Source organism: Saimiri boliviensis, chromosome 10, assembly GCF_048565385.1.
Source record: "Saimiri boliviensis isolate mSaiBol1 chromosome 10, mSaiBol1.pri, whole genome shotgun sequence".
Lineage (NCBI taxonomy): Eukaryota > Metazoa > Chordata > Mammalia > Primates > Cebidae > Saimiri > Saimiri boliviensis.
Genome location: NC_133458.1, coordinates 121,858,502 through 121,884,906, shown reverse-complemented (window position 1 = coordinate 121,884,906; position 26,405 = coordinate 121,858,502). Strand labels below are relative to the sequence as shown.

Genomic DNA, 26,405 nt, shown 5'->3' with positions numbered 1-26,405 from the left:
CCAGGCGTAGTGGCACGTACCTATGGTCCCAGCTGTTGGGGAGGCTGAGGCAGAAGAATTGCTTGAACCCAGGAGGCGGAGGTTGTAGTGAGCCGAGATTGCAGCACTGCACTCCAGCATGGTGACAGAGCAAGATTACATCTAAAAAAAAAAAAGAAAAAAGAAAAAAGAAAAAGAAACAAGATTGCTTATTTGTATGCAAAATGATAGCTATTGCTTGCGTTGCCAGAAAAGACTTTGTTTTTCCTTTTTAAGTAATGGCTACCCATATGCAGTTCACAAGAGACCAGAGAAAACATCAAAGACTCCTACAAAAGACTCAACCAGAGAGTGTTCTAGAAGGTTGTTAAAAGAATAATTTCACTGAGGGATAATTTTTTACAGATCAAATTGGCAGATGGGATTTATTCATTCTTCTCTTCCAGAAATAGCTGAAAGGGTTGCAACAGAAATCATTCCAGTTTGAACATATATAGGGTGGTGGATTCAGCCAGGATCCTAAGACAATTTTGGTTTTCGGGTTTGTTTTTTTTTTATATGCTTAGGGATTCCATGAGTATCACTGAAACCCATGATTCAGTAACTTAGAGGGCTAGAGGTTTAATACTGTCTCTGCATTGTGAACCATGTTGTTTAGAGCAGAACCTTTGGAAAAAATAAAGATTATTTTTAACATTGGTGAGTATCCATACCAAGCTGTGTTATATAACCAGTCTTGGCCATGGCCATCAGAGAAAGCCTTTGTCTACCATTTACCAAAAGTTTGTGTGTAGTGTGTGTGTGTGTGTGTGTGTGTGTGTGTGTGTGTGTGTGTGTGTGTATGACAGAGAGAGAGAGAGAGAGAGAGAGAGAGAGGAAGAGAGTGAGAAGAATCATTTGTTGTTGTTGTTGTTGTTCTAAAATGTTGATTTTGGACCAAGACACTTTGTACTTGTTTTGGGGAAAAAGACTGTAAAATAGCACATTAGTTTAAAAAATAAGTAGTTTTTCTGGTAGAATTAAATGATAGCAGGGTAAGTTCTTCTCACTGGCAAAATGGAAGATCACTGTATGTCCAGAGACTTTAATTTACATCTATAAACATTAAGGCTGTGGCACATTAAGCCCATGTTCTTGTACATAAAAAGCCACTTTACCTCAGCCTTAACTTGTTCCTGTAAAAACAGAGCTTTGTTTTATAGCCTGTCTAGCTATATCTCTGCTTGACAAATAGACATCAAATAAAGAAGCAATTGTAGTGCAGGAAGGCACATGTAACTTACTTAGAGACTTTGGCTAGATCTACTTACCTGAACAGCCTTCAGTGGTAACAAACAGAGCCCAGCTGATAAATGGCTGGTTTTGTTTTCATGAAAGTTAGAAGTATCACCTGCCAAGAGGGTTATTCTTGTAGTTTGGGAGCAAAAGCCTTACTGGTTCCAGAATGATGACAGCCACTAACATTTATATGATATTCTGACCTTTCCAAAATTATTTATATGCTCTCATTTTATCCTTATAGGGTTTTTAGAAAGTAAAAGCCATAATATATATAACATATTCTGTTTCAGTTTGCTTTTCATGCACATGAATTTAAACACACACAATTGAATAATTTACTATCAGTTTCTTAACAGATTAATGTATTCTTTTATTTTTTTCTTTTCTTATTTTCCTTTTGTGTTGTCTGGACAGTTTTACTTCCATTATTTTACACCATAGTCAGGCATTGGTGAGCGTTCCAGAGAGCCTTTGCAGAACATTGTGATTTTCTTTTCTTTTCCTTAAGGCTTGATGTAAAATTGTGACTTGTCTTTTTTTCTGCTTGGTTTTCTCACCTTCCCTTAGCCACTCTTTGCTGTGACAAATATTGACCCAAAGTCCTTGAGTTTGCTCAATCAGGGTCCAAGGGCAGGAAAGGCCTGTCAGACATCTGAATGGATACTGGAAAATATGGAGGAGTTAGGTCAAGAAGGAGGGAGAGGTGTTGCAGGTGGAGTAAACTATATGTATGTAGAGGCATAGAAGTGGGGCACAGTGGGAGGAGGCTCGGGCACATGAGCAGACCCATAGGGCTGCTTGGAAGGGGTGGTGCCCATCAAGGGAGGCTGGGAAGGGGCTAAGTGAAGGCCAAGACAGGTTGTGAGACCTGCAGTCTACTATGAAAAGCTAAGAGGAACCACCTAAGGCGTTTAAGTACAAGAGTGATATGATCACTGTTCCCTTTTCATAGTTATACCTCATTTCTGCAACACACACAGACACACACGCGCACACACACACACGCATCTGATGCTTACAAGGTCAAAATTACACAGTTAGCATTTCTGGACACCTTTGCCCTTCGGTTCTATTTCTATTCATTTTACCTCCTGCCCATTCATTTTATTCAATTTAGTAACATTCAGTTAGGAACATCTTAAAGCCCTCCAGGAGCTGATCTGCCACATTGTGTATTTACATGGACTTAAAGAGAACATGAGGATTTGGGTGATGGAAGACTTTTCTTAATTCAAACTTGGCAACATCCTTCCCCATCCTTATACTGCCTTGTTAAATGTGTCCCTGACAACTGCCATGCTATTGCTTATCTGCTCAGTTGGTGGGAGCTCCATACCACATCTATTCCTGCTACCAGAGGACCAGCCTTTGGAATAAGACTGCTGGTCCAGAACTAAGTAATGTGGAAACCTGTCCCTTCTCCTATATTTTACATTATCTTTAATATACTCTTTTGTTTCATTTTTCTGGTATCTACAGTTTGACCTATATATGTCTGAAAACAATTGTATTTTTTCTAAGGCTAACCTTATCAGCTCAGACATAGTAGTAAAGAAATCTTTTGACTAATTCAGTGACATATCTTAATATGAAAGCATTTAGCACCATGCCTGACAAGTGGTGGATGCTCAGTACTTTTGTTTCTTCTCCCCTCTACCCTTTCTCCCTATTTTTATTTGTTTCTTTTGCTTTTTGGTGTTTTGGTTGATATTGTTACATCAGCCCACATCCATTTGATAGATCCATGATTGATAGGTAGGTTGGTAGGTAGGTAGGTAGGTAGGTAGGTAGATAGATAGATAGGTAGGTAGGTAGATAGATAGACTTATGTATCTATAGACTAGGTCTGTCCGTCCGTCCCTCCCTCCCTCCCTCCCTTCATTCCTTCTTTCCTTCTTTCCTCCCTCCCTTTCCTCCTTCCTTCCTTCTTTCTCTTTATTTCTTTCCCTCTCTTTCTTTCTTCTCTTTACTTTTCTTTCTCCCTTGACTGTCTTTATATATATATATTTCTCTCATTGGTTTCTTGATATTTGTATTCTTTAATTTTCTTATATAATTTTTGTTTATTTATTGAAAGCCATTTTATCCCAGTGATTGTGCTTAATTATGGGAGATACAAGCTGGAATAAGATAAAATCCTCAGCATAGGAGAATCTGGTACAGGAGATGCACAAATAAAGATGCTAAAACATGTGATGTGCCCTTTGGGAACATCTAGGGTGTTTGAGAGCTAGGGCCTGACTCTGGATTTGGAGCTAGAGAAAATTTTACAGAGGAAGTGACCTGGAGAGGCCAAAGCTATGAATATGGTTTTAGAGCCACATTTATGGTTGAGTTTGTATCATAGTTTCCCACTAACTAGCTGTGTGACCTTGGGTAAGTTATTTAACCCCTCTCTGCCTCAGTTTTCTCATCTGTAAAGGGGAGATTATAATAGCATTACCTTGTAGAGGTTGTAACTAGTGTTGAATGTTCTTATATGTATCTCATTTAGAATAGCAGTTGCCTTTTAGAAGCACTTGATAGATAGTAGCCATTGTAATTATTATTTCTATAATTATTATCTTAGTTATTCTTTAAGCTGATTCATGAATAATATTATTTAAAGGAACATTCATGGCAGAGGATATAATTTAATTGTGTTACTTTGAATATAATAACTCCTCCACTATATTTTCTAAGTGGATATTGTTAATGCAGGGAGAAATGAATCAATTTTTTTATATTTATATTGTATATATATTTTGTAATCTTCCACCTAGTCTATGTGATAGGTGGAAAATAAGACTTTTTATTTGTTATTTTTGGAATTTTTTTGGTCTACAATTATACATCTGGAAATTATCATTCTATCTTTTTTATAATGCATGCATTTCTTCCTTTCTAAAATATCGTATACTGCCTTGAATTTCTAGAGCAATGTTAAGTAGTAGTTGTGACAGCTAAGATCCTCATCTTTAACCTCATACTAATGCGAATATTTTATCTGCTTTTCTTGTAAATTTTATATTGCCTATTAGTTTCAGATCCTTATTCCTAGTTCACTGGCATTTTTTTTTTATATTAGAGTTCAAAGTGCTGATCATTACACCATAGAATCTCTATTTTTTTAAAAAAATTAGAAGTGCATGTTAAATACTGTCCTCTATTGAGATTCCATTTTGATATATTGATTTGAGGACTTACACTAAATTGAATCATTTTGCATTTCTGCATGAAGTAACTTTAATTATACTTTAAAAATACGATTCTGAGTTTGACTTACTCAGATATTAACCTTAATTTGTATTTTTGCATACATATACTTGGATGAGATTGCTCTCAAGTTTTTTCCTGAATGAGTTTGTACTCAGGGATTTGGGTGGTTTTTTTAGCACAGTGATGCTAACTTTGGAAAATAGATCTCCCTGTAAATGTTAAATATTTACTACTGTCCAGCATCATTAGAAAGATACCAAATTCCCTTCCCTAAGATCATTCTTTTAATCATTTTTTCTTTATGTTTGTTGCAATTAAATTTTATCCTTTATGAACTCCTTTGAATTTTCCCAACTTTCAGAAGACGGATTTTGTCTTTTTCCTCAACATAATTAGTAAAGGCTTTATTTTCCACTTTATTATTTTACTTCTTTCTGGTTGTAAATCTTATCTACTCTAATGAGCCACTTTCTCTCCTTTGTAATTATATACTGGATTCCTGTGGAAGTATATACCAATTCTGAATTCTTTTAAAACAGTGTAAGATGTTTTTGGACAGTCTAAGGGTCTGTCTTCATTGGTGTCCCTTTAAGTTACTTCTGTGCTAATTCCTTTTTTACTAAGAGGAAACTTTAGTCATTTTCCCAAACCCTTCACTTTTCTTTTGAGCAAGGGATGCAGCAGGTGTTGAGGAGATGGAGTATACATTGTGATTTTATTTTTGCCAATCTAGAACTCAGATTCTTTAGACAGTAATTCACAATTGCATTTCTGTGTGTCTTTTCTTTCTGACAAGGAGAAGCAAGATAATGGGATAGTTGAGACTTGAATTTTGGAGTCAGCATATAACACATTTGAATTCAAGTTCTCCCAATCACTATGTATGTGACTTTGAGCAAGTCACTTAAGCTTTTTACAGCTTAGTTTCATCATTAGTGAAATGAGACACTAATAACTACCATTCCATATCACTATTAAATGAGCAAACATAACACGATGGCTGGCAGATAAGTACGAAAAAATGATACTAACATAATTATTATTCAATTATGATTAATAAGACCCTTGTCTCTTTATGCACCATGGTTTTACCATATTCTTATATAAAAATTGCATCCAGTTCATCACCCCTCAAAACCCATAGTCTGGATCTAGTTGTCTGCTTTATCTAAACTGTAGATCATCTGTACATTCCTGCCTTGTACATCCACACTTTTTATGAGTTCTTTCAATTTCTGCCTTCTGTGTTTCTCTCGCTACTGCAGTGTGCTTTGGTAGAAAATAGTCATGACACAGCAGGCCTGGGCTCTACTCCTAATAGGGTCATTGACTCACTGTCTGACCTTCGATCAGTCAATCTTTTTTTATCATTTATTGTAATAACTGCCAATTACTGAGCATTACTTTGTTTCTGATGCCTTATATAATATTTTATTTACTCCTCACAATCAGTTTTAGGAAGATATTTTCATTTCTCAAATGAAGAAATAGAAACTCAAAGGCATTGAGTAATTTGCCTAAGAGTTAACTTGATGTCTGGTTTTTCTAGGGCTCAAGGGTTCAGATGTTCTATAAGGAATTTAAGTAAAAACCAAATAACCTCATTAAAAAATGGGCAAAGAACATGAGCAGACACTTCTCAAAAGACATACAAACAGCCAAGAAACCTAACAAAATGTTCATCATTACTAATCATCGAAGAAATGCCAATCAAAAGCACAATGGGATACTAACTTACACCAGTCAGAATGGCTTCTGTTAAGAAGCAAAATAATAATGATAATAATAACAGATGTGGATGAGGCCGCAGAGAAAAGGGAATGCTTATATGCTGTTGGTAGGAATGTGAATTATTTCAGCCACTATGAAGAGTGGTTTGGAAATTTCTCAGAGAACTGACAGTTGAACTACTATGCAGCCTAGCAATCCCCTTACTAGGTATATATATCCAAAGAAAATTAAATCATTCTCCCAAAGACACATGCACTTGTGTGTTCATCGCAGTGCTATTCACAGTAGGAAAGATGTGGAATCATCCGAAGTGCCCATCAACAGTGGATTAGATAAAGAAAATGTGGTACATATGCATCATGGAATACTATGCAGCCACAAATGGCAATGAAATCATGTCCTTTGAAGCAACATGGATAAAGTAATACAGAAACAGAAAACCAAATATGACATGTTCTCACTTATAAGTGGAAGCTGAACACTGGGTACAATGGTCATAAACATAGAAATCAACAGACACTGGAGAATATAAGAGAAGGGAGGATGGGAGTGGAGTAAAGGTTGAAAAAAGCTACCTATTGGGTACTGTGCTCACTAACTGGGTGATGGAGTCATTCATACACCAAGCCTCAGGATCACACAATATACCTCTTTCAAACCTACACATGTACCCCTGATTCTAAAGTAAAAATTGGGGGGAAAACGTGCGGATTTTTACCTACTTTACTGCTCAAAGTTGTGAGTTCCAGGGTCAGGTGAAGTTCTTTAATAAACCGGGACTATGATGTAAATGGGACAGCTCTCTCAGCTCAGTATTTTCTCTCCCACCCACCACCCTGTCATTCCTATACCTTCTGACTTGTGGATTGTACAGTGAGCCACTTGTCCTCATTCCCTCTGGGTTTTCACATCCTTTGTTTCCTTCCATTCTCTCCCTTCCTTCTCTTCTTTCTGTAGTGGTTCCACAGAGCTGCTTCTTGGACTCTTATTCTATATCCCCTTTCTTTAACCATAGAGAGCGCTCTCCTCTGCCTGATGTTTTTTATTTCAGTTGATCTCTTTTGTGTGTGATACCATTTTTAAATTGTTTTCATAGCTTAATTGAAGGCAGACACTTCTACATTTCCTTTGTGTTTATAAAATCTTGGTTTAAAAAGGGCAGTGCAGGATGTATAGGAGGTAAGAAAGAAAAGAACAGAAACCACTAGGAAGGGCTGCTATGTTCCATCTTCAAACAAAGTAGAGCTGGGGTAGTCCAAATTGCTTGACAATTGCAAGGGAGTCATAGTACCATAGTTTGGACAAAGCCTGGATTTTTATTGCAAAAAAAAAAAAGATAGAAATGGAGGTAAATGTGAATAATTCAAAGTAATGTTTAAACTTTCAGGATATTTCACTTTCTCTGGAATTAGAGATTTATGCTAGTAAAGAGTTAGGAAGGAATTTGAAATGTTTATGTTACCAGAGTGTAAAAAACATTGTCCAGTTGTTTATCTAATCTTTTATTGGGCTTGCTTTTAAAAACACGTTTAGATTTGAAGTAGCCTGGGAAAAATAAACTGTTCCAGGCCGTAACTTGATGCCCCAGTGGACATAACATGGATCCTTTTTCACTCATTTTGAGAAATTTCCCAAGCAGACAGATGTCTTTGTACCTTCCTTTGCAGTTTCTTCATCCACAAATAACTGTTATCAAGAACTAGAATTACAAGTGCTCTGTTACTTCTTTTTAAGTTTGACTCCTACAGAAATTCCTGCCAGGACCTTATTTCTTCTCTGGGATGGATATTTTGTTGTCGCACCTATTCATTCTCAGATTCTCCATGTGTTTTCATCCAGTGAGATTCGTTTTCTAAAGATTTGTATCGACTAAAGTAAAGAACTTTTTCAGAACATTTTTTGGTTCACAGAGCAGCCAGGTCTACTCGGGGAGTAGAAAGAAGACATTCTATACTATGTTCTGTTGTAACTGCTTTCCAACCTCCCAGTGGAAAAGGTAGACAATACTATGTAAAAATTAGAATTGATTTTGGTTCCCATTGCTTCCTCCTAATCTTTCAGCGTAAATTCATTCATTTAAGTCAACAACTAAATATCGTGTGCCTATTTTATGCCAAGCACTATTCTAGACTTAAGATATAGTAGCAACCAAATTAGACAGAGATTCCTGCCACTTTGGAACTCTTATTCTCCAAGAGAAGATAATAAACAATAAGCATGATAAGTAAACTATGTATGTGAGAAAGTAATAAGTGCTAATGTTAAGTGTTACAGAAAAAGGAACTGCGTGTCAGAAAAGGGGTGAGGACCACATGGTAATAATTTTAAATTGGGTGGTCAGGGTAGGCTTTGTTCACAAGGCAATTTTTGAACAAAGACTTGAAGAAGGTGAAGGAATTATTCATGCAGAAATCAGAGGGACAAGTGTTCCAAGTAAAGGGAATGGCCAGCACCATCCCTAAAGTGGGAATGGGGCTGGTGTCTTCCAGGGAGAGCAAGGACAGTGAGGCGGTATGGTGGATGAGGTCAGAGGGATCAGATCACATGCAGCCTTTGTGCAGACATTTGCTCATTTGCTTTTCCTCTGGGTGAAATGGGAAAAATCATTTTGAATGAAGGAATGACATGACTTTACATTTTAAAATGATCACAAGTTACTCTTTTGAGAATAGACTATAGTGGGGGTCAGAAGGTAAAAATGGGCAGTCCAATTTAAGGGTTATTCAGAGAAGCAATTTAGCAATACAGTAATATGCCCTTATCCATGGAGGATGTGTTCTGAGACCCCCAGTGGTTGCCTGAAACTGCAGATAGTACTGAACCCCGTACACACTGTTTTCTCCTACACGATAGCAGGAGGGTAGCATACGCAGCATGGATGTGCTGGACAAAGGGATGAGTTACATCCTAGGCAGCATGGAGAGGGATGACCCAGGATTTCACCACGCTACCCGGAACAGAGTTCAGTTTAAAACTTGTGAATTATTTCTGGAATTTTTAATTTAATATTTCAGACTATGGCTGATCACAGGTAACTTAACCTACAAACAGCAAAACTGCAGATTACTGTAATTCAGGTAAGAGATGATGGAGTGTACCAAAGTGGTGGTAGTGGTGAGAAATGGTCTGATTCTGGATATATTTTATTTTATTTTATTTTATTTATTTTTTATTATTTATTTATTTATTTATTTATTTTGAGACGGAGTTTCACTCTTGTTACACAGGCTGGAGTGCAATGGTGCCATCTCAACCTCTGCCTCATGGGTTCAGGCAATTCTCCTGCCTCAGCTTCTTGAGTAGCTGGGATTACAGGCATGTGCCACCATGCCCAGCTAATTTTTTTTTGTATTTTTAGTAGAGATGGGGTTTCACCATGTTGACCAGGATGGTCTCGATCTCTTGATCTCATGATCCACCCGCCTCGGCCTCCCAAAGTGCTGGGATTACAGGCTTGAGCCACCATGCCCGGCTTGGATATATTTTAAATGTAGAAACAACAGAGTTTCCTAACAGAAGGGAGATGATATTTGAGAGGAAGAAGAGAATTTAGAATGACTCTAGTAGTTCTGACTCGAGCCACTGAAAGGATAGAGTTGAGATGGGAAAGGTTTGTGGAGAAGATTAAGAGTAGTTTGGGACATGTTGAGTTTGAAATGCTGTTAGCTATCAAAGTAGAGATATTAAGTAAGTAGTTGGGTTTGAGTCTGGGGTTTAGCAGAGAAATCTGAGCTGGAGTTACAAAATTAGGAGTTGTCAGCATGACAGTGTTACCTTAAAGCCAGAAGACTGGATAAAGTCACCAAGGGAGTAAGTGTAGAAGAGAAATGAGAATCAAAGACTGAGTGCTGAATATTGTAACTTTCAGGAAGTTTGGGAGAAGAGGAGGAACCCTCAAAGAATACTGAAAAAGAGCCTGCGGTGAGGTAACAGGAGAATCAGTAGAATGTGGTATCCTAGAAGTCAGGCAAAAATAGAGTTTCAAGGAAGACAAAATGATCAGCTGTGTCAAATGCTGCTCACAGGTCAAGTCAGCTGAGAGCTGAAAATTATCCCATTGATGGAGCCGTGTGAAGCTCATTGTGATCTTGGGCAGCTTCTGTAGAGTGGCAGAGGCAAAGGCTAGACTGGGATGGAAGTGCAAGAGAAAGGAAAAGAGAAGAGTTGTAAAGAGCATATATAGAGAACTCTTTGGAGAAATTTTGCCACTAAAAGGAGCAAGGAAACGGAAGAAGATGCTGGCAGGAAAGTGGGGTCAAAAGACAGTAAATTGTCCTATATTATTTATCTGGATCCTAATCTTTGTCTTTTCTTTACCAAGCTGTTATTTCTTATTGGCTACTGTTTGTTTGTTTTTTTTTTGCCAGATCAGACAACCAATTAAGGTTTTATTTGACTATTTAACCCAACTATTGGTGTTCCTAAATAGCTATAGTTGCTGCTCCCTGTTTTCTTAACATTTACTACCCTTTGTACCTACTCATCTTACATGAGAATCTCAGGCTTAGACTAGAATAATTTGGCAATATTAGGCAAAAATGATGCTGATGCTGGAAATGCTTATTATTATAACACTTGTGTGTTACTTACTATGAGTCAGGCACCATTTGAAGTGCTTTACATCAATTTACTCATTTAATCTTTACCCTGTGAGCTAGGTATAATTATTATCTGCATTTTACACATAAGGAAATGGAAGCAGAAAAAGATCAAGTAACTAGTTTTTCTTTTTTTAAAAAAGCTAATAATGGTGGAGTTGGGATTAAATTTCTGATGGTTTAACTCCAGAGGCCATGCTTTTGAAGCAACTGGAGAATTTTAAGAGCAGGCAGTTAGCCAGAGAGATTTCATTTTACATATTATAGGAATTTGCCAGAGTGACTGGCTTATGTTTTTGGAGAAACAGGATAGAATACAGGAGCTGATTGGTCATTTCCTCAGATTTACTAGCCTATACATTAGTGGGCTATGCTCAGCCCACAGTCCTGGAATGATGTGGTGGAACATTCTTAAATGATGACTTTTTTTTTAAGATTGTATTTCCTCAAGTTTTATGAATTCCTTTTTAAGTCAACAAGTAAATATTAAGCACCTACTCTTTGCATAAGTGGAAAAGAATTTAACTCCTTCCCTCTATATGTTTATTTCCCTGTGGGAAGCTGATTTGTTTATCGCATAGGCTATGGAATCATTTGGAAACTATAATAGAAAGGGCTTTGCATGTGAACATAATATTTTACTATTTTTTAAAAGGATCCTTAAAATTTCTATGTCTTTAGAGATGAGGTGTGAACTAAATGATTCTTTGTTAAGTGTTATTTCTTAGAGCACTGGTGAGCAGTTGCCACTGAATCCTTCATTAATAATCCCTTCCTTTTCCAGAAGGACTTGCCAACACCTATAAAGTATTCACTGGGAGAATTAAAGTCATATAAAAATAATTGGTGTTTGCTTCCTTCAAGGCATACATTTAAATACATTGCTCTATTTCTCTGTTCCTTGGCTGCCTCCTATGTTTAGTAACATTAGATCAGCAGACTTCCTCTTTCAAGGTTCAGCTGCTGGCCATTTCAATTTCCCATGAGAAAGCAAACCTACCACTGTTTTACCCTTTTATCTTAATGTTTCGTCCATTTGTGTCATATTATCTTGTGAGTTTGCATTTCTCAGTAGTAATAGCACTGCTGGTAAATAGAAAACAGTGATTGTGATTATGTACCCCGGTCGTTGTCATTGTTGTCGTCGTCATCATCATCATCATTTGAGCCCTTTAAAAATTCCTATTGTAATCTCAGAAGAGTGGTTATCTATGACAGAAGAATATCTGTGGTTTCATTTTAAAAGGGATATGGACAGTATTTTCATGTGAATTACTTCAAATGCTCTGGTGACAGTTTTACCGTTCACCACTGAGTTCAACTGAAAACGTTCCACCACTGGTCTACTTACTTCATCCTCAAATTTTTTACCTGAGCATTTTATGGAAAGTCATATATAAATTCATGCTCTATTCATGGCCTGCCGTTTCATGTGTATTTGGCTGTAACTGTAATAACTAATATATATTGGGAGTTAGAACTGAAAATAATAGCTAACATTTACTGGGAGTCTTTCTCTGTGCCAGGCATTGTGGTAAGCCCCTTACAAGAATCATCTAATTTAATCCTAATCTCTCAGAAAGCACATGTTATATTTTCTGCATTGAAAGGAAAGGGAATGAAGGCCCAGACTTTGACTTTGTTCAAGACACATGAAACTTGCGATGCCATGTTCCCTTTCATAGTGTCCCTTTCTATGATCAGTGGTTTAGTTTGCCACTCTGTGTATATTTCTCTTTTCTTTAAAATATCACATTGTTTAATGGGCTATTAAAAAATATGTCATTAGATAGTAGAGTTGCCTGGGAATGAGTCCTGAGTGTTTCTTCAGTTTCTTCATCCTTTGTGGAAGGATATGATGAAAAGGCACACTCCAGAGTTGCTATGTTCTTTTCTCTCTTCTCTCAACCTGTTTCTAAGCCAATGACCCGGCTGGACTCTGTTTCCTAATCACCACCTAAACTCTGTCATTATTAAAAACAACACAGTTTGGTCAAGATTATGGCTTTTAATTGGGATGTGGAAAGAAACTCAAGTTGAAGAAATGTTGCCAGGATCATTGGGGCATGAATAGCTACTTGATGTAAGAGGGAAAGCTGTGAAGAACACTAGCTCTTATTATGTGGTGTCCAGGCAAAGTGGAGTTATGCTCTTACTATTTCATTTCATTTTTTTTAGAAATTATTATTGCAGAACCATTGGCTTCCTTTCTTTCTCAACTGTAGCTGTAATGTTTTATTTGTGCATGTGTACTTTTGAGAGAGTGTTGGTCTCTGAAGAGGGAGTTAGAAAAGGAAAGTATTTGAAATGGAAATATCTTAAAATTATGTCTCTTTCCAGTTGTACATTGGATTTCTTTAGGGTTTAGAAACAAAATGGAAATTAAAAATTACAAATACCTTCTTCTTGAACTAGAAAACATTGTACTGTATAGTGAAGAGTTAGTTGAAAGACCGTAGATCTACATTTTATTGCAGAATGTTCCAGACATTGATCAGATGGGAAGGAAAAGCAAATATTAACTTTCTTTTCTTCCCCACCTTCTCATAATGGCTGGGCAATACTTTTGTGTTCCTGTTTGGAGGATTTAATGGCCTTGTTAACATGTGTAAAAACATTGTGATTGGAGACTTTATCAAAATAGTAAGCAGAGGTTTTTTTCATTTTGTTTTGTTTTGTTTTGTTTAGGTTCCATGTTTATGTTCTTACTGGGTTTGTGTCTTTCCAAGTGCTCTAGGTTAAGAACTAAATGTGTTAGAAAAACAGATGTAATGCAAATAAATAGAAGAATTCTCATTTCCGTCAGTGAACAGAGCTCTGAGTTCCTGAGCAGTAATTTTACAGTAACTTCTCACCATATCAGAAGAATTTGTGCTGACCCCAGCTGCTTTTCTCTGAGTTTTGTTGTGTCATAATAGATTACCGATCGATAGGGGCAGACAACAATTCACCTACATATGGTAGGGGGTTGCAATGCACCAACATAGTGTAGAGACCGCTCTTGCCAACAATTAATTGGGGAATTCACTTTATGAAGCCCTGTTTACAGACTGACATCTGGAGAAATTCTTAACCTGGATCCATTCCAATCTGTAGGATTTATGGACTGTGCTTGCTTTTTGTAAATAGAACTCTTTTTCTGCTTAGTACATTCTGTTTACATAATTATCAATGGATGAAAATGGTTATGTTTCTGAAATTTCTTAATTCTCTCTATCAAGTGAGCCTAAGTTCTAACCAGCAATCCAGCTAAAGGAATACTTGGACAGCCATCATTATTCAAGTTGTGGAAACATCTTAATACCAGGAGCACCCTGCTCTCTTAAATTCTGACTCTCTGACTGGAGCCCTTATACCCTGAGGGACTTAAGTGTTCAGCCTTTACAGGGGTTTTAAAACTTGTTGAGACACATGCTAGACCTCTTAAAATGTATTAGACTTTCTTATATTCACACACTTTGTCTCTGTTGTGAGGTGTGAAATGGAAATATTTTCAAACATAGGTACGTGCATAGTCTTGAACATACTTTAAGTTCCCACTGTGTAGGGGGGGATCAAAGTTGGTTATTAGGCAGTGGAACTGAGCTCCATACATTTCAAATGGCATCCTATTGGACATGCACTACAGTGACCTTCACCTGCCCCTCTGCAGCTAACCACTGTTGTCTCTGTCAATGTGGTCAGCATGGTTTCTGCAAAAACAGGGAGAAAGGGAAGTCATGGGATGGATTTACAAGGCATAGAAAACTGAGTTTCTTATATTGCCACTGCAAACTTAAGACTATCTAGAAAGGCATTTTCTCTTTCTGCTTTGCTGAGTTTGCAACTATAAAATTATACCTGGCTAAGAGGGTGTTGCCTCTACATGACAACACAGACAACACAGTGAAAAGCAGAGTAGAAATGGAAATGAGAGAGAAATGGACATAAGTCTTCCAGTCTTACCTAGACAGGAGCAGCAGCATTGAATGGTGTTAACCTTATTCACTGTGCTGTGTTAAGAGCACACAGTAAGCAAAATATTCCATTCCTCAGGGCTTTATTTCCAAGATGTGCTTTGATGAGGTCTATGCCTGCTGTATTTATGGATAATCTCCTATATATGTGTTTTTTCTGGAAAGTGTCTGCTCAGTGAGTGCCTCTGAAACCCAATTTCATAACACCACACATCTACAACTATCTGATCTTTGACAAACCTGACAAAAACAATCAATGGAGAAAGGATTCCCTGTTTAATAAACGGTGCTGGGAAAACTGGCTAGCTATATGCAGAAAACTGAAACTGGACCCTTCCTTATACCTTATACAAAAATTAACTCAATATGAATTAAAGACTTAAACATAAGACCCAAAACCATAAAAATCCTAGAAGAAAGCCTAGGCAATACCATTCAGGACACAGGCCTGGGCAAAGACTTCATGACAAAAATGCCAAAAGCAATGATAACAAAAGCCAAAATTGACAAATGGGATTTAATTAAACTAAAGAGCTTCTGCACAGCAAAAGAAACTATCATCAGAGTGAATAGGCAACATTCAGAATGGGAGAAAATTTTTGCAATGTCTACCCATCTGACAAAGGCCTACTATCCAGAATCTACAAGGAACTTAAATTTACAAGAAAAAAACAACCCCATCAAAAAGTGGGCAAAGGATATGAACAGACATTTTTCAAAAGAAGACATTTGCATAGCCAAGAAACATATGAGAAAAAGCTCATGACCACTGGTCATTACAGAAGTGCAAATCAAAACCACATTGAGATACCATCTTACGCCAGTTAGAATGGCAATTATTAAAAAGTCAGGAAACAGTAGATGCTGATGAGGCTGTGGTGAAATAGGAACACTTTTACACTGTTAGTGAGAGTGTAAATTAGTTCAACTATTATGGAAGACAGTGTGGTGATTCCTTAAGGATCTAAAACCACAAATACCATTTGACCCAGAAATCTCATTACTGGTTATATACCCAAAGGAATATAAATCATTCTGCTATAAAGACACATGCATGTGTATGTTTGTTGCAGCACTATTTACAATAGCAAAGACATGGAACCAACAAAATGCACATCAGTGATAGACTGGATCAAGAAAATGTGGCGCATATACACCATGGAATACTATGCAGCCATAAAAAGGAATGAGATCTTGTCCTTTGCAGGGACATAGATGAAGCTAGAAGCCATCATCCTCAGCAAACTAACACAGGAACAGAAAACCAAACACTGCATGTTCTCACTCATAAATGGGAATTGACCAGTGAGAACACATGAACACAAGGAGGGGAACATCAGGCACCAGAGCCAGTCAAGGGATCGGGGGCGAGAGGATAGAGAGCATTAGGACAAATACCTAATGCATGTGGAGCTTAAAACCTAGATGATGGGTTGATAGGTACAGCAAACCACCACGGCACTTGTACACCTTTGTAACAAACCTGTACATTCTGTACTTGTATCCTGGAGCTTAAAATAAAATTAAAAAACAAAAACAATTTCACAGAAATGTTGACTTTCCAAGATGGCCCCTGAGCACAGAACAGAAACAAACACATGCACATGTATCATTAGTCAAAAAAAATTCTCACCATTATAGCTTCACCAATTGTGTGCTCTTGAGGAGGAAAAGTTAAATCCAAGTAAGGGCAAACTGAGCCCTTTGGTCTGAAGTTCAGTTTGGAAGAAGAGAGGTCATGGAGGATGGATCAGAGGAAGTCCAGTCCCACTTTTTCTCTGTACCTTTTTGCATTTTGTCTCCATTCTAGCCGTTGTGTAAGTCCTTGTCTGTGTTTATCCATGATTCTTCCTTGCTATGCCTCCTGTTCTTGTTTACATTCTTCTAACTGCTATATATTTTGTACGATTTACTATTTTGTCATTTACACCTTTTGTAAATCACCTCAAATGTCTTACGTAGAAGTGCATACACAGAAAGATAAAATATGCTGTGATCCATTCTTTCTCCTCCCCTTTCCTTTCCATCCTGTCTCCCTCTCTCCTGCCCATCCCCCTTTCTTCTATTCTTCCATTTTGCCAAAATGTTTCTAAATATTCAGCCAGTATTGCTACACAAGCATACAGCAGATGGCTGTCTTTTTTCTCTTTACACTAGAAAAACTTACTTGAAACAACTGGGAAAACTGAGTAGAGAATTGTCATGAAATCTGTACAAGCCTGTGTACCTATGTGCGTATATATGAATCATCTCTCTCTCTCTCTCTCTCTCTCTCTCTCTCTCACACACACACACACACACACACACACACACACACACACACAGAGAGAGAGAGAGAGAGAGAGAGAGAGAAATTTCTCCAAATGAATGTATTTATAGAGAGTCTCAGAGTCTGAGGGAAGCTTCATATTTAAGATAGTGTGATACTCTTTTCAAAAGACCCATTTTTCATACTGCACATAAATTATAAATCATTGAAATGAAATCTCAGAAAAACACTTTATCCATCAAGTAAATCTTGATCAAAAGAAAAATCTCACTGGTGTATATTTTTGAGGTTTCTGCTGTTTTTAATTCTTAGTGGCAATTCAGGTCATGCAAACAGAAGATTCTTTGGCAAGTCAGAGCAAGGTCTGTGGTCAGTTATGATTCTCGAAAAGTGTCTCCTTGTCTGATTCTTCTTAAATATATGAAGAAAAAAGAAGAAAAGATTGTTTTTCTCTGTGAAGGAGTGGAATGCTCTCATAGAATACCCAGTTTATCACAAAGATCACTATTGCAAGAAAATAAGCAGCAAAGTCTTCAAATATACTCACAGAACAGCTTGCTGGCCCTCTGGATTTTCTGTCACTGAAAGGAAGGACTAGTTAGGGCAGCCAACTTGCAAGCAAATCCATTAAGATCTTCCTAGGGGAAGCGGGGAGATGTGTTCTTGAGAAAGCTCTAGTGTGATAAAAAGGAGGGGAACCTGCACTAGCTCTGGGACATTTGCACATCAGTTTCCCTCTCTGCACCTCTGTGTTGATATCTACTACATGAAAGTGATTGAACTAAAAGCTACAGTTCTTTGATTCCTCCAAAAATTGGGGCAGAAAGTGCATCTATACCAAAAAAAAAAGGAGGCAGGAGGTGATAAAATGCATGATGTGCTGAGCGCGATGCTAGGTGTACATGATCTCATGCCATGCTCACAGTCAGCCTCATCATCACCTCCTATTTAAAGATGGGACAACTGATGACCTGCCCTGGGTCCTACAGCTAGGTGCAGCTTGGTCCACTACTATGATAACTTGAGCTCCACAGTGGAGCTGTCCAAGGCCAAAGCCTTCTGCTTTGCCCCCTCTCTTTCAGTGGCCTCTCCATTCACTGCCCACTTGGCTTCTTTGCTTTTGATAGAGGAAAAGAGAAACTCCTGGAGACCATTGTAAAATATTGGAAACTCTAAGAATTTATGTTTAGAGTTTTAAAAATTTCCCCACTGTAATCATAAGAAGGACATCAGATGAATTGTAATAGAAAGATACCATGCAGTATACCTGACAGTACTCCTCAAAACTGTCAAGGCTATTGAAAACAAAGTCTGTGAAACTATCATAACTAAGAAGAGCCAAAGGGAACATGACAATGAATGTTATGTAGTATTCTGGATAGCATCCTGAAAAAGACAAAGGACATTAGGTAAAAAAGAAAAATATCTGAATAAACTATGGACTTCAGTTAATAATAATGTATCATTATTGGTTCATTAATTGTAATGCATGTACTGTGCTAATGAAAGATACAAATAAATAGGGGAAGCTGTGCAGAGGATATATAGGAATTCTCTGTACTATCTGCTTAAGTTTTCTGCACATCTGAAACTGCTCTAAAAAGTAAAATCTATTAGAGAAATTTTTTTTAGCATTACCCAACAAGAAAGAACATTTGTCACAGTTGGACAAAAACTATGCTTTTAAACTTACAATAATAACACTATAGGATAATCTGGTAGTAGTACTGTAAGATAAGACATCTGGTAGTGTTAAATGCCTCTAGGAACTTTGAAAATTACAATACTGTATGCAAAGAAGCTTTCCATGAGCCTTAGATTAGGCCAGGTTTGGCTAATTTGTTATGGCCCACAGGCCAAACCTGGTCCACCACTTGTTTTAGTAAATAAAGTTTTATTGGAACACAGCCAGTGCTCATTCACATTTATGTATTGACTATGGCTGCTTTTGCACTATGACAGCAAAATCGAATATTGGTACCAGAAACCAGATGGCCCACAGAGCCTAAAACATATTTACTATACGGCCAACCCTCTGGTTTAGGCTATTTGAATTACAAAGTAGGTTGTGAGGCAAGTTAGCTAGGAGGCCCGATTCACCTAGGGTAGAATCAAATATTGATACCCAGTAGTTTAAATAGCAGGAGAGATATCAGATAGGGCTTGAGTAAAATAGATTGGCCAACTCCCTAAGTGACCACCTGGTTAAGATTATCAGGCACTTTTCTCTTTGCTGCAGAGCTGTCTATGGCCCCAGGGATGTATCAGTTTGTTTCATACCTACCCTGCCAAACCCCCACATTAGGGACTTTATCTTGACCTGGCTACCCTACTCTTCTTTTGGTGTTCCTGATTTGGCCTGAAAATAGTCAGGTCTTAAGTTGTGTTTCATTGTGCCAGGCACTAAACACATTCATCTTTCTCCCTTGTGAAGAAGGGCTATGTTAGTCTCTTAGTAGAGGCAGAAGCTGAGACTGATTTTAGTGAAATAACTTGCTCAAGAGGGTCACTTAACTAGTAAATGTGGAGCCATGAGTTGAGACTTCAAAGCATAACCTTGACCTTCCTATACCATTCCCACTTTCAGTGCTAGAACTGGCTTGTGCTAGGTACTGAGAACCAATTGTTGAATTTTTAGGAATTTTGTGAGTCAATTGTCAAATATGTAGGCATTATTAAAAATTACATAAATTTACAATGAAATAAATTATATTAAAAACAAAGATAATACAAACTCAAAACTCTTCCTTCCTAATTATTTTACTATATTTTACTATGATGTATTCTCTTGAGGTTATTTACATCCGTGGAATCTGTATGGTAAAAATGCTGCTTCTCTGCCAAGCAGTGCATTTGTTGATGTCACTTTGGTTATCTGAAATTGGCCATAGAGGGAGTATTCGTCCTGCAGAGATGGGTAAACACTATGGATTGGAGTTTTCCTCTTTTTCCTGGGAAGCCGGCTCTTCCACATTTACCAGCATACCACTGCTTTCCTTGCATTCCAATTTTGATCTCCAGTATTCTAGATGACAGTCAAATCTGTTTCTGCTTCACTTCCTATCTTAATCTTTGAACTCTACCTTTTTCAGTTAACTCTGCAGTAGCAACCTGCAGAGAAGGCCTAAGCTCCTTTCATTGTTGTGTTTGTTTTTCTGACAATAGGTAGAAATATCTTAATATAATTCACCTGTTGACAAAATATGTTTCACTTTTTTTCTTATTTTTTGAGACAAAGTCTCGCCCTGTCACCCAGGTGGGAATGCAGTGGTGCAATCTCGGCTCACTGCAACCTCCACCTCCCAGGTTCAAGTGATTCTCCTTCCTCAGCCTCCAGAGTAGCTGGGACTACAGGCACGTGCCACCACATCCAGCTAATTTTTTGTACTTTTAGTAGAGACAAAGTTTCACTATGTTTGCCAGGATGGTCTTCATCTCCTGACCGTGTGATTCACCTGTCTTGGCCTCCCAAAGTGCTGTGATAACAGGCGTGAGCCACCGCACCTGGCCTGTGTTTCACTTTTTGAGGAGAAGTGCAGCCAATTTATAACTTCTGAATGTACAAGCAGGTTAGAGAATAGCTTGAAATTCCTAAAAATCCTAGAGTTGTGTTATCTTTATAAATATAGGGCAAATTCCTATTCAAAAATTTAAGTGAGATTTTCTACTTAAATAGATTTTTGACTAAATAATGGTTGCATATGTATTAATATGTTACCAACATGGAAGAGTCAAATTTTTACAGCAAAGTTTAATTAACACAGATGGCCATGTATAACTTGATTGTTAGCAGTTCAGTCATAGGCCCCATAATAAAGTGCCTCAAAGACATCCTTTTTAGCATCATTGGTGTGGTCTCCAATTTATGAACAGTTTTGTTCCAAATGGTTCTATGCCGATGATTCAAAATTCATCATATATGCTTCATATTTTATAATTTTGACATAGAAGTTAGGTTTCTAGATTAGTCCAGAAAAGTTTTTAAAGTAATAAGTTAATTGTAATAGGGCTCTATAATAAAACTGTTACTTATAACAATATTCCATTGTGGAAATGCATCTAGAGTTCTGACTTCAGATGCCAGATTCCCTTAATTATAATCCACCTAGCGGCAGTGAGGGGAACCTAGACATCCTGCCTTGGTGGGAGAGAGAGTTTGTTCTATACACCATGACCACTAGAGAGAGAGCTGCCACATCTGGTCACTAGATGTATGACCAGAAAGGATGAACGTTAAGTTGTGAAAACCCATTTAGTTGCCACAAGGAGTTTGCTGGTATTTGAACCTTAATTAAGAATTTGCTGTATTATTATTTTCTGTGTATCTCATTAATTAAGTTAGACCATATCTTATAGTTAAGTATGGCCCAAAGACTGGCATCTGCCAGCAAACTTTTTGTTACCTGACCTTCACAATAAAGTGTTGAGAAACTTTTGTAGCAATTGAAAGGGTGCTTTTACAACTGTTGAACCTAATTCTAGAAGGTGAAAGCTGATGTCTTATTTAGTTTTTCTAGCAATTCTTTTTATTCATTTCTATTACATTTTACAAAAGTGTTGATTTAGTTAGATTGGAAATTTGAAAAGCAAGTTTTTCTGAGAAGCATCACTGTAGTATATAGGGAGCCGGGTTGCAGTGGTGTAGAAACTTGTATAAGGCTTAGCAAATAACATAATCTCTTGGTTTTATGTAATAAATTGAGACTTTCTAGCAGGCTCTGCATAGCTAAGTCAGAGATGCAAGAAATGTAAAATTTATATTTTCTTTAATACCAAGAGGGTAGGGGATTCAGTCTCAGTTATTATTGCCCACCCTTGCCATACCCCGCTGCATCCAGGGAGGCTTATACATGGGTCCCAGAAAATGAGGACACGGTAGCTACCTACAGCCTCATTGCCTGAGCCATCAGTAGAGTCATCAATTTCAGGGCTCCCTGTGGCCGAGGCTGGGGCTTCTGGTGCCCAGTCCTCCTGTGTCCCATGCCTCTATCTCTGGATGATGTCTTGTTACCTTGAGCTGTGGGCTGCTGCCTCCAAGCCAACCCAGATACCAGCCCGGTCTCTCACTCTCTGAGTTAGGACACTCAGTTCCCCCTCTTCAGGGAACCCCGGCTATGGAAAACCAAAGCTGGAAAGGGAAGTATTTCCAGGCTACTTTTATTCATGGGGTCACCATTACAAACTTCCCTGGAGGCAAGGAAGCACAAAATGCCTGGGTAACATTGTAGGAAGAGGAGGGGTAGGGGGAAGGGCAGTTGAAGGAAAGCACACATTACTATCAATACATTTACCCTTGCAAAATGAGGGCAGAGAGCCCTTCACGACAGCTTTATTGGAGGATGGGGTGAGTTACTGTACTAAAAATGAAAGGTAGAGTGCTTAGCACACAGTAGATCCACAGGATTGTAAGTCCCCTGCCCTCCTAGAGGCGCTGACCTGATTTCCAGGCTAGGATCCTGCATTTCTGCTTGTACTTGACTGCAGTCTTGTTTGTGTAACACTTGCCATTGTGTTTGGATGATTTCCTCCAGCTGCAGCCCCCTCTCCTTTTATGGGATGGACTCTCAGCCAAGGGTACTTCATCTGGCATCCATGGAACCCAGGCTTTATTTCCATGGATGACTTCAGAGGGTTTCAGTTTGTTTGGAAGTTTTATATTTTATCTATATTCTTTTATTTGATTACTCTTAAATTTTTAACAAATATATTTTTTTCTTAGCAAAAGTATCAGATATACTCATCTGCTGTTTCCTAGAAGATGTTAATTTAGTAGATGTGAGATGGGGCCTGAGAGTCTGTATTTCTCACAAGCTTTCAGGTGATTCCTGTTTGGCTGGTGTGATGATCTCATTTACATGAGCAAGGCCAAAGAGGCCTTTTGACTTTGTGGACTTGCCTTCCATTGCCCATTAATTGCATGAGCTGCTATTTTCTTTTTGTAAGATACCTAGTCATCAGAAGCAGCATCTGAAATCCTTACAATTACATGTTTCCATGCCACAACCCTTTGATCTCCTAGTGTCTTGACATCTGTGTGCACATCATCCTAGTTAAGCATAGGTAAAAGCTTAAGTAATTGCACACCAGGGACTATTATCATCCTGTTCACCTCCAGCTATGGAGCCTCTAGTCCTTACAGATAGGTGGCTAGTCTAAGTTAAAAATTCCACTGTGAAGACCTACTTTTTATTATAGAACTACTCCTAGTATCAGTGATTTTCTCTAGAGGACAGAACCTGAGGCCAAGATTAAAGTGATGGCTGTTTGAGAGCAAAAACTCAGGGAAGGGAGGGTGAGGACAAAGGGCAACAACCAAGGGAATATGTAAGGTCATGTAGAGTGGTGCTGCCTGCACCTGGGAGTGCCTCTCTCTAAGAGCCATGAAGAGGCCGAGCAGGTGCAGCTATGCAGTACACAGCCCTTTTTTTTGGAGGCCTGCAAAACACAACTAATCATCCAGCATATTCCTGGTTGGCAGGAGCAGCGGGGGAGTTCTCTTCTCAGCTTTGGCTTCTTTTCTTTTCCCGTGATACACTCACTGGTCAGGATGCCAGAGCCCACCATCATTGTTCTTCCCAAGCTGGAAGTGGCAGACACTCTGGGTGTACAGTTGGGCAGTTTGGCTACAAGAGGCACCCAAAGCAAGGGGGATAGCATTACCAGGGCAAGTGGCTGGTCAGCCTCTGCAGTGGGTGTGGAGTCTGAGGACGTGCATGCGATCTGCCCAGTATAGCACGTGAGGGGCAGAGGCCCAGGGCAGGACATCTGGCCATCTCTGTACACAAGATAAGGCAAAGAGAAGAGAGGAAATGACATGCATTGTTGATAATCTATAGCAACTGGCTTTTCTTTTTGAGCCCACATGATAGAGAACTAGGAAGTCTTTTATTTCTGTTTTTGTCAAAATACTGAGTCAGCTGGAATGAAAGGACACTAATTTATCAGTGGAGACCTGCCTCTCCCCAAGCATGTGGCAGCTGTGCTAACTGCTTGTCATACTCGCTCTCATCAGTTGGCTGGGGGACGCCTCTTCCTTCCCCTCAAGTTGCCTTGTGTGTGAAAGCAGCTGCATGAGTGTGGCATTCCTGGCCTCCCCCTGCTTCCCTCTGTCTCAGGGATGGAGAAGTGACTTAATCTGATTTGTGAGTCCAGAATGAGAAACCTGGCCCTTCTGCCTTTTTTTCAGGGTTCTGTTCAGCAGGGAGCACATCTCTTCTTTCTGCTCTTCCCTGTCATCAGTCTTCCAGGTCTCCCCCAGGCCCTGCCACCACCGCATATACCCTTTTCATTTTTATTCGGTTGGATGAGCGTGAAGAAGAGAAGAAAGGAACTGACTTTTTGAGCTTCTCCAAAGATCCCAGCTCCACTGTGTGCCAGACTGGAGCTCTGAAACATTGCCAAGTTACTGAATCTCATCACGAGACCTCAGTTTTCTTTTTTCTTTCTTTCTTTTTTTTTTTTTTTTTGAGATGGAGTTTCGCGCTTGTTACTCAGGCTGGAGTACAATGGCGCGATCTCGGCTCACCGCAACCTCCGCCTCCTGGGTTCAGGCAATTCTCCTGCCTCAGCCTCCTGAGTAGCTGGGATTACAGGCACGTGCCACCATGCCCAGCTAATTTTTTGTATTTTTAGTAGAGACGGGGTTTCACCATGTTGACCAGGATGGTCTTGATCTCTTGACCTTGTGATCCACCCGCCTCGGCCTCCCAAAGTGCTGGGATTACAGAGACCTCAGTTTTCTTATAAAAGAATAATAACATCTATCTCATGGTATAGTGTGTAGGAATTAAATGAGATAATATGGTTAAGATTTCTAGCCCTTAGAAAGTACTCAATAATGATAATTCTTGTTACTATGATCTACTGGCTTTGGAGAGATTAAAAATAAGCCTGGTTCTCCTTCTGGATAAGGCACTTGCCATTTTCAGATATGGCTGGGCGAGTTCCATTGCATTGATGGGTAATTCTAATGTTTCCCATTCAGAGAATTTCTGAGGCTAGCTCTAAGTCTTATTTTATGAGTATGGAAATGCTTTTCTCTCATTTCCCTCAGCATCGATTTCTCTTTCAGAGTTGATGCAGAGGTGTGGATAGTCAGGTGCATTTTCCTTCAAAACTGGAATCTTGCCACTGTCCCTCTCATTTGAATGATGTGATTTTGAAGTCAGTGCTGCTGATACCCTCTTTCCTCAGAGTGATGTGCGCTTCATAAGCCCCCTCATGCATAAAACCAAATTTGAGTGCTGAGGCTTTGGAGTCTGTGTGTGAGAAGCCTCAGAAAAAGAAATCACACTTCATTAACAAGAAGAATGGCTTTGGAAAAAAAGCGTGTACAGTATACAACATGTTAGTACATTTCCAGGAAGTGATGGCAAATCAGTCAAATCAAGTTGCAGATGTAGTCAGGAAATTCTCGCATGATTGCGAGTTTCCCATACAAGATTTGGGTGGATAAAGTCAAATGAGTTATACCTAGTTCTTCAAAAGCACAGCAGTGCCAGCTCATCCTCGAGTCACCTTTGGATTGAAATCTTCCACACTGCAGTTCATGGCTTTGCTGTTGAATTATGAAGTGTTTGTGTCTGTGCTGTAAAGTGTTGGGATTCAGGAATAGAATCAAATTCCAGAAAAATACCACCACAACCACCGTCCCAGAACACCAGCAGGATTTCTCTTTGCTCAAGGAACACTTCTTTCCCTCATGGTTCACGTGCTTCGCTTGTTTTATAGTTTCTGATGCTCTGGTATTAAGTGGAATTCCTGCCGTGGGGCCCTTATATTCTAGATATCACATATGCTATAGGTTTTGTCCTTTCTGACTTTAAAAAGGATAAATTTAAAGACAATACTGTTGCTGCTGTTGCCAAGTCATAATCAGTATAACATGTCTTTAGGGGCAGTAACTCATTCCCAGTATTTTCACCAGAAAGAAACATTTAAGGTCATTCTTTTCGGGCCACTCTTGAAGATTGTTGTCACGTCATTTATTATCTTTATGACCAGTGTGTTCCTAAGCTATGCTTGCTGTGTGGAGAGGCAGATTTTCTTACACATTGCATAAAATATTGTTTGTATTTTTCAACTAGGTGGTTGTACTACAATCCCAGAGTCAGACTTAGAAGAAAGATCAGTAGAACAAGACTCCACAGAACTGTTTACCAACCACAGACATCTCACTGCAGAGACCTCCAGGCCTGGTAAGAGAATGGGTGGCCTTCACAGTGTTAAGTCAGAAGGAGTGACAATCTGTACAGTTTTTGTCATACCAGAGAGCATTCTGTAAAGCTGCTTGTTTTCCAATTTCTTCATCCTTCCCCTTAGCACTGGTGCAGCTGAATTTGATCTTTTGTGTATTCCTGTCATTATTCAGACCTTTTCTCTTTCTTTCTCTCT

At 38.7% G+C, this 26,405-nt stretch overlaps 1 protein-coding gene across 11 annotated transcripts in view; it reads left to right on the top strand.

Annotated features, from left to right (window-relative positions):
- Positions 1–26,405, top strand: part of BBS9 (Bardet-Biedl syndrome 9) — a 492,396-nt gene that overhangs the window by 426,923 nt on the left and 39,068 nt on the right. For all 11 annotated transcript variants that reach the window (XM_074379845.1, XM_074379844.1, XM_074379850.1 and 8 more), the window contains one exon: positions 26,099–26,209. In XM_074379845.1, coding sequence (XP_074235946.1) covers positions 26,099–26,209 — 111 coding nt within the window. The remainder of the gene's footprint in view (positions 1–26,098; positions 26,210–26,405) is intronic.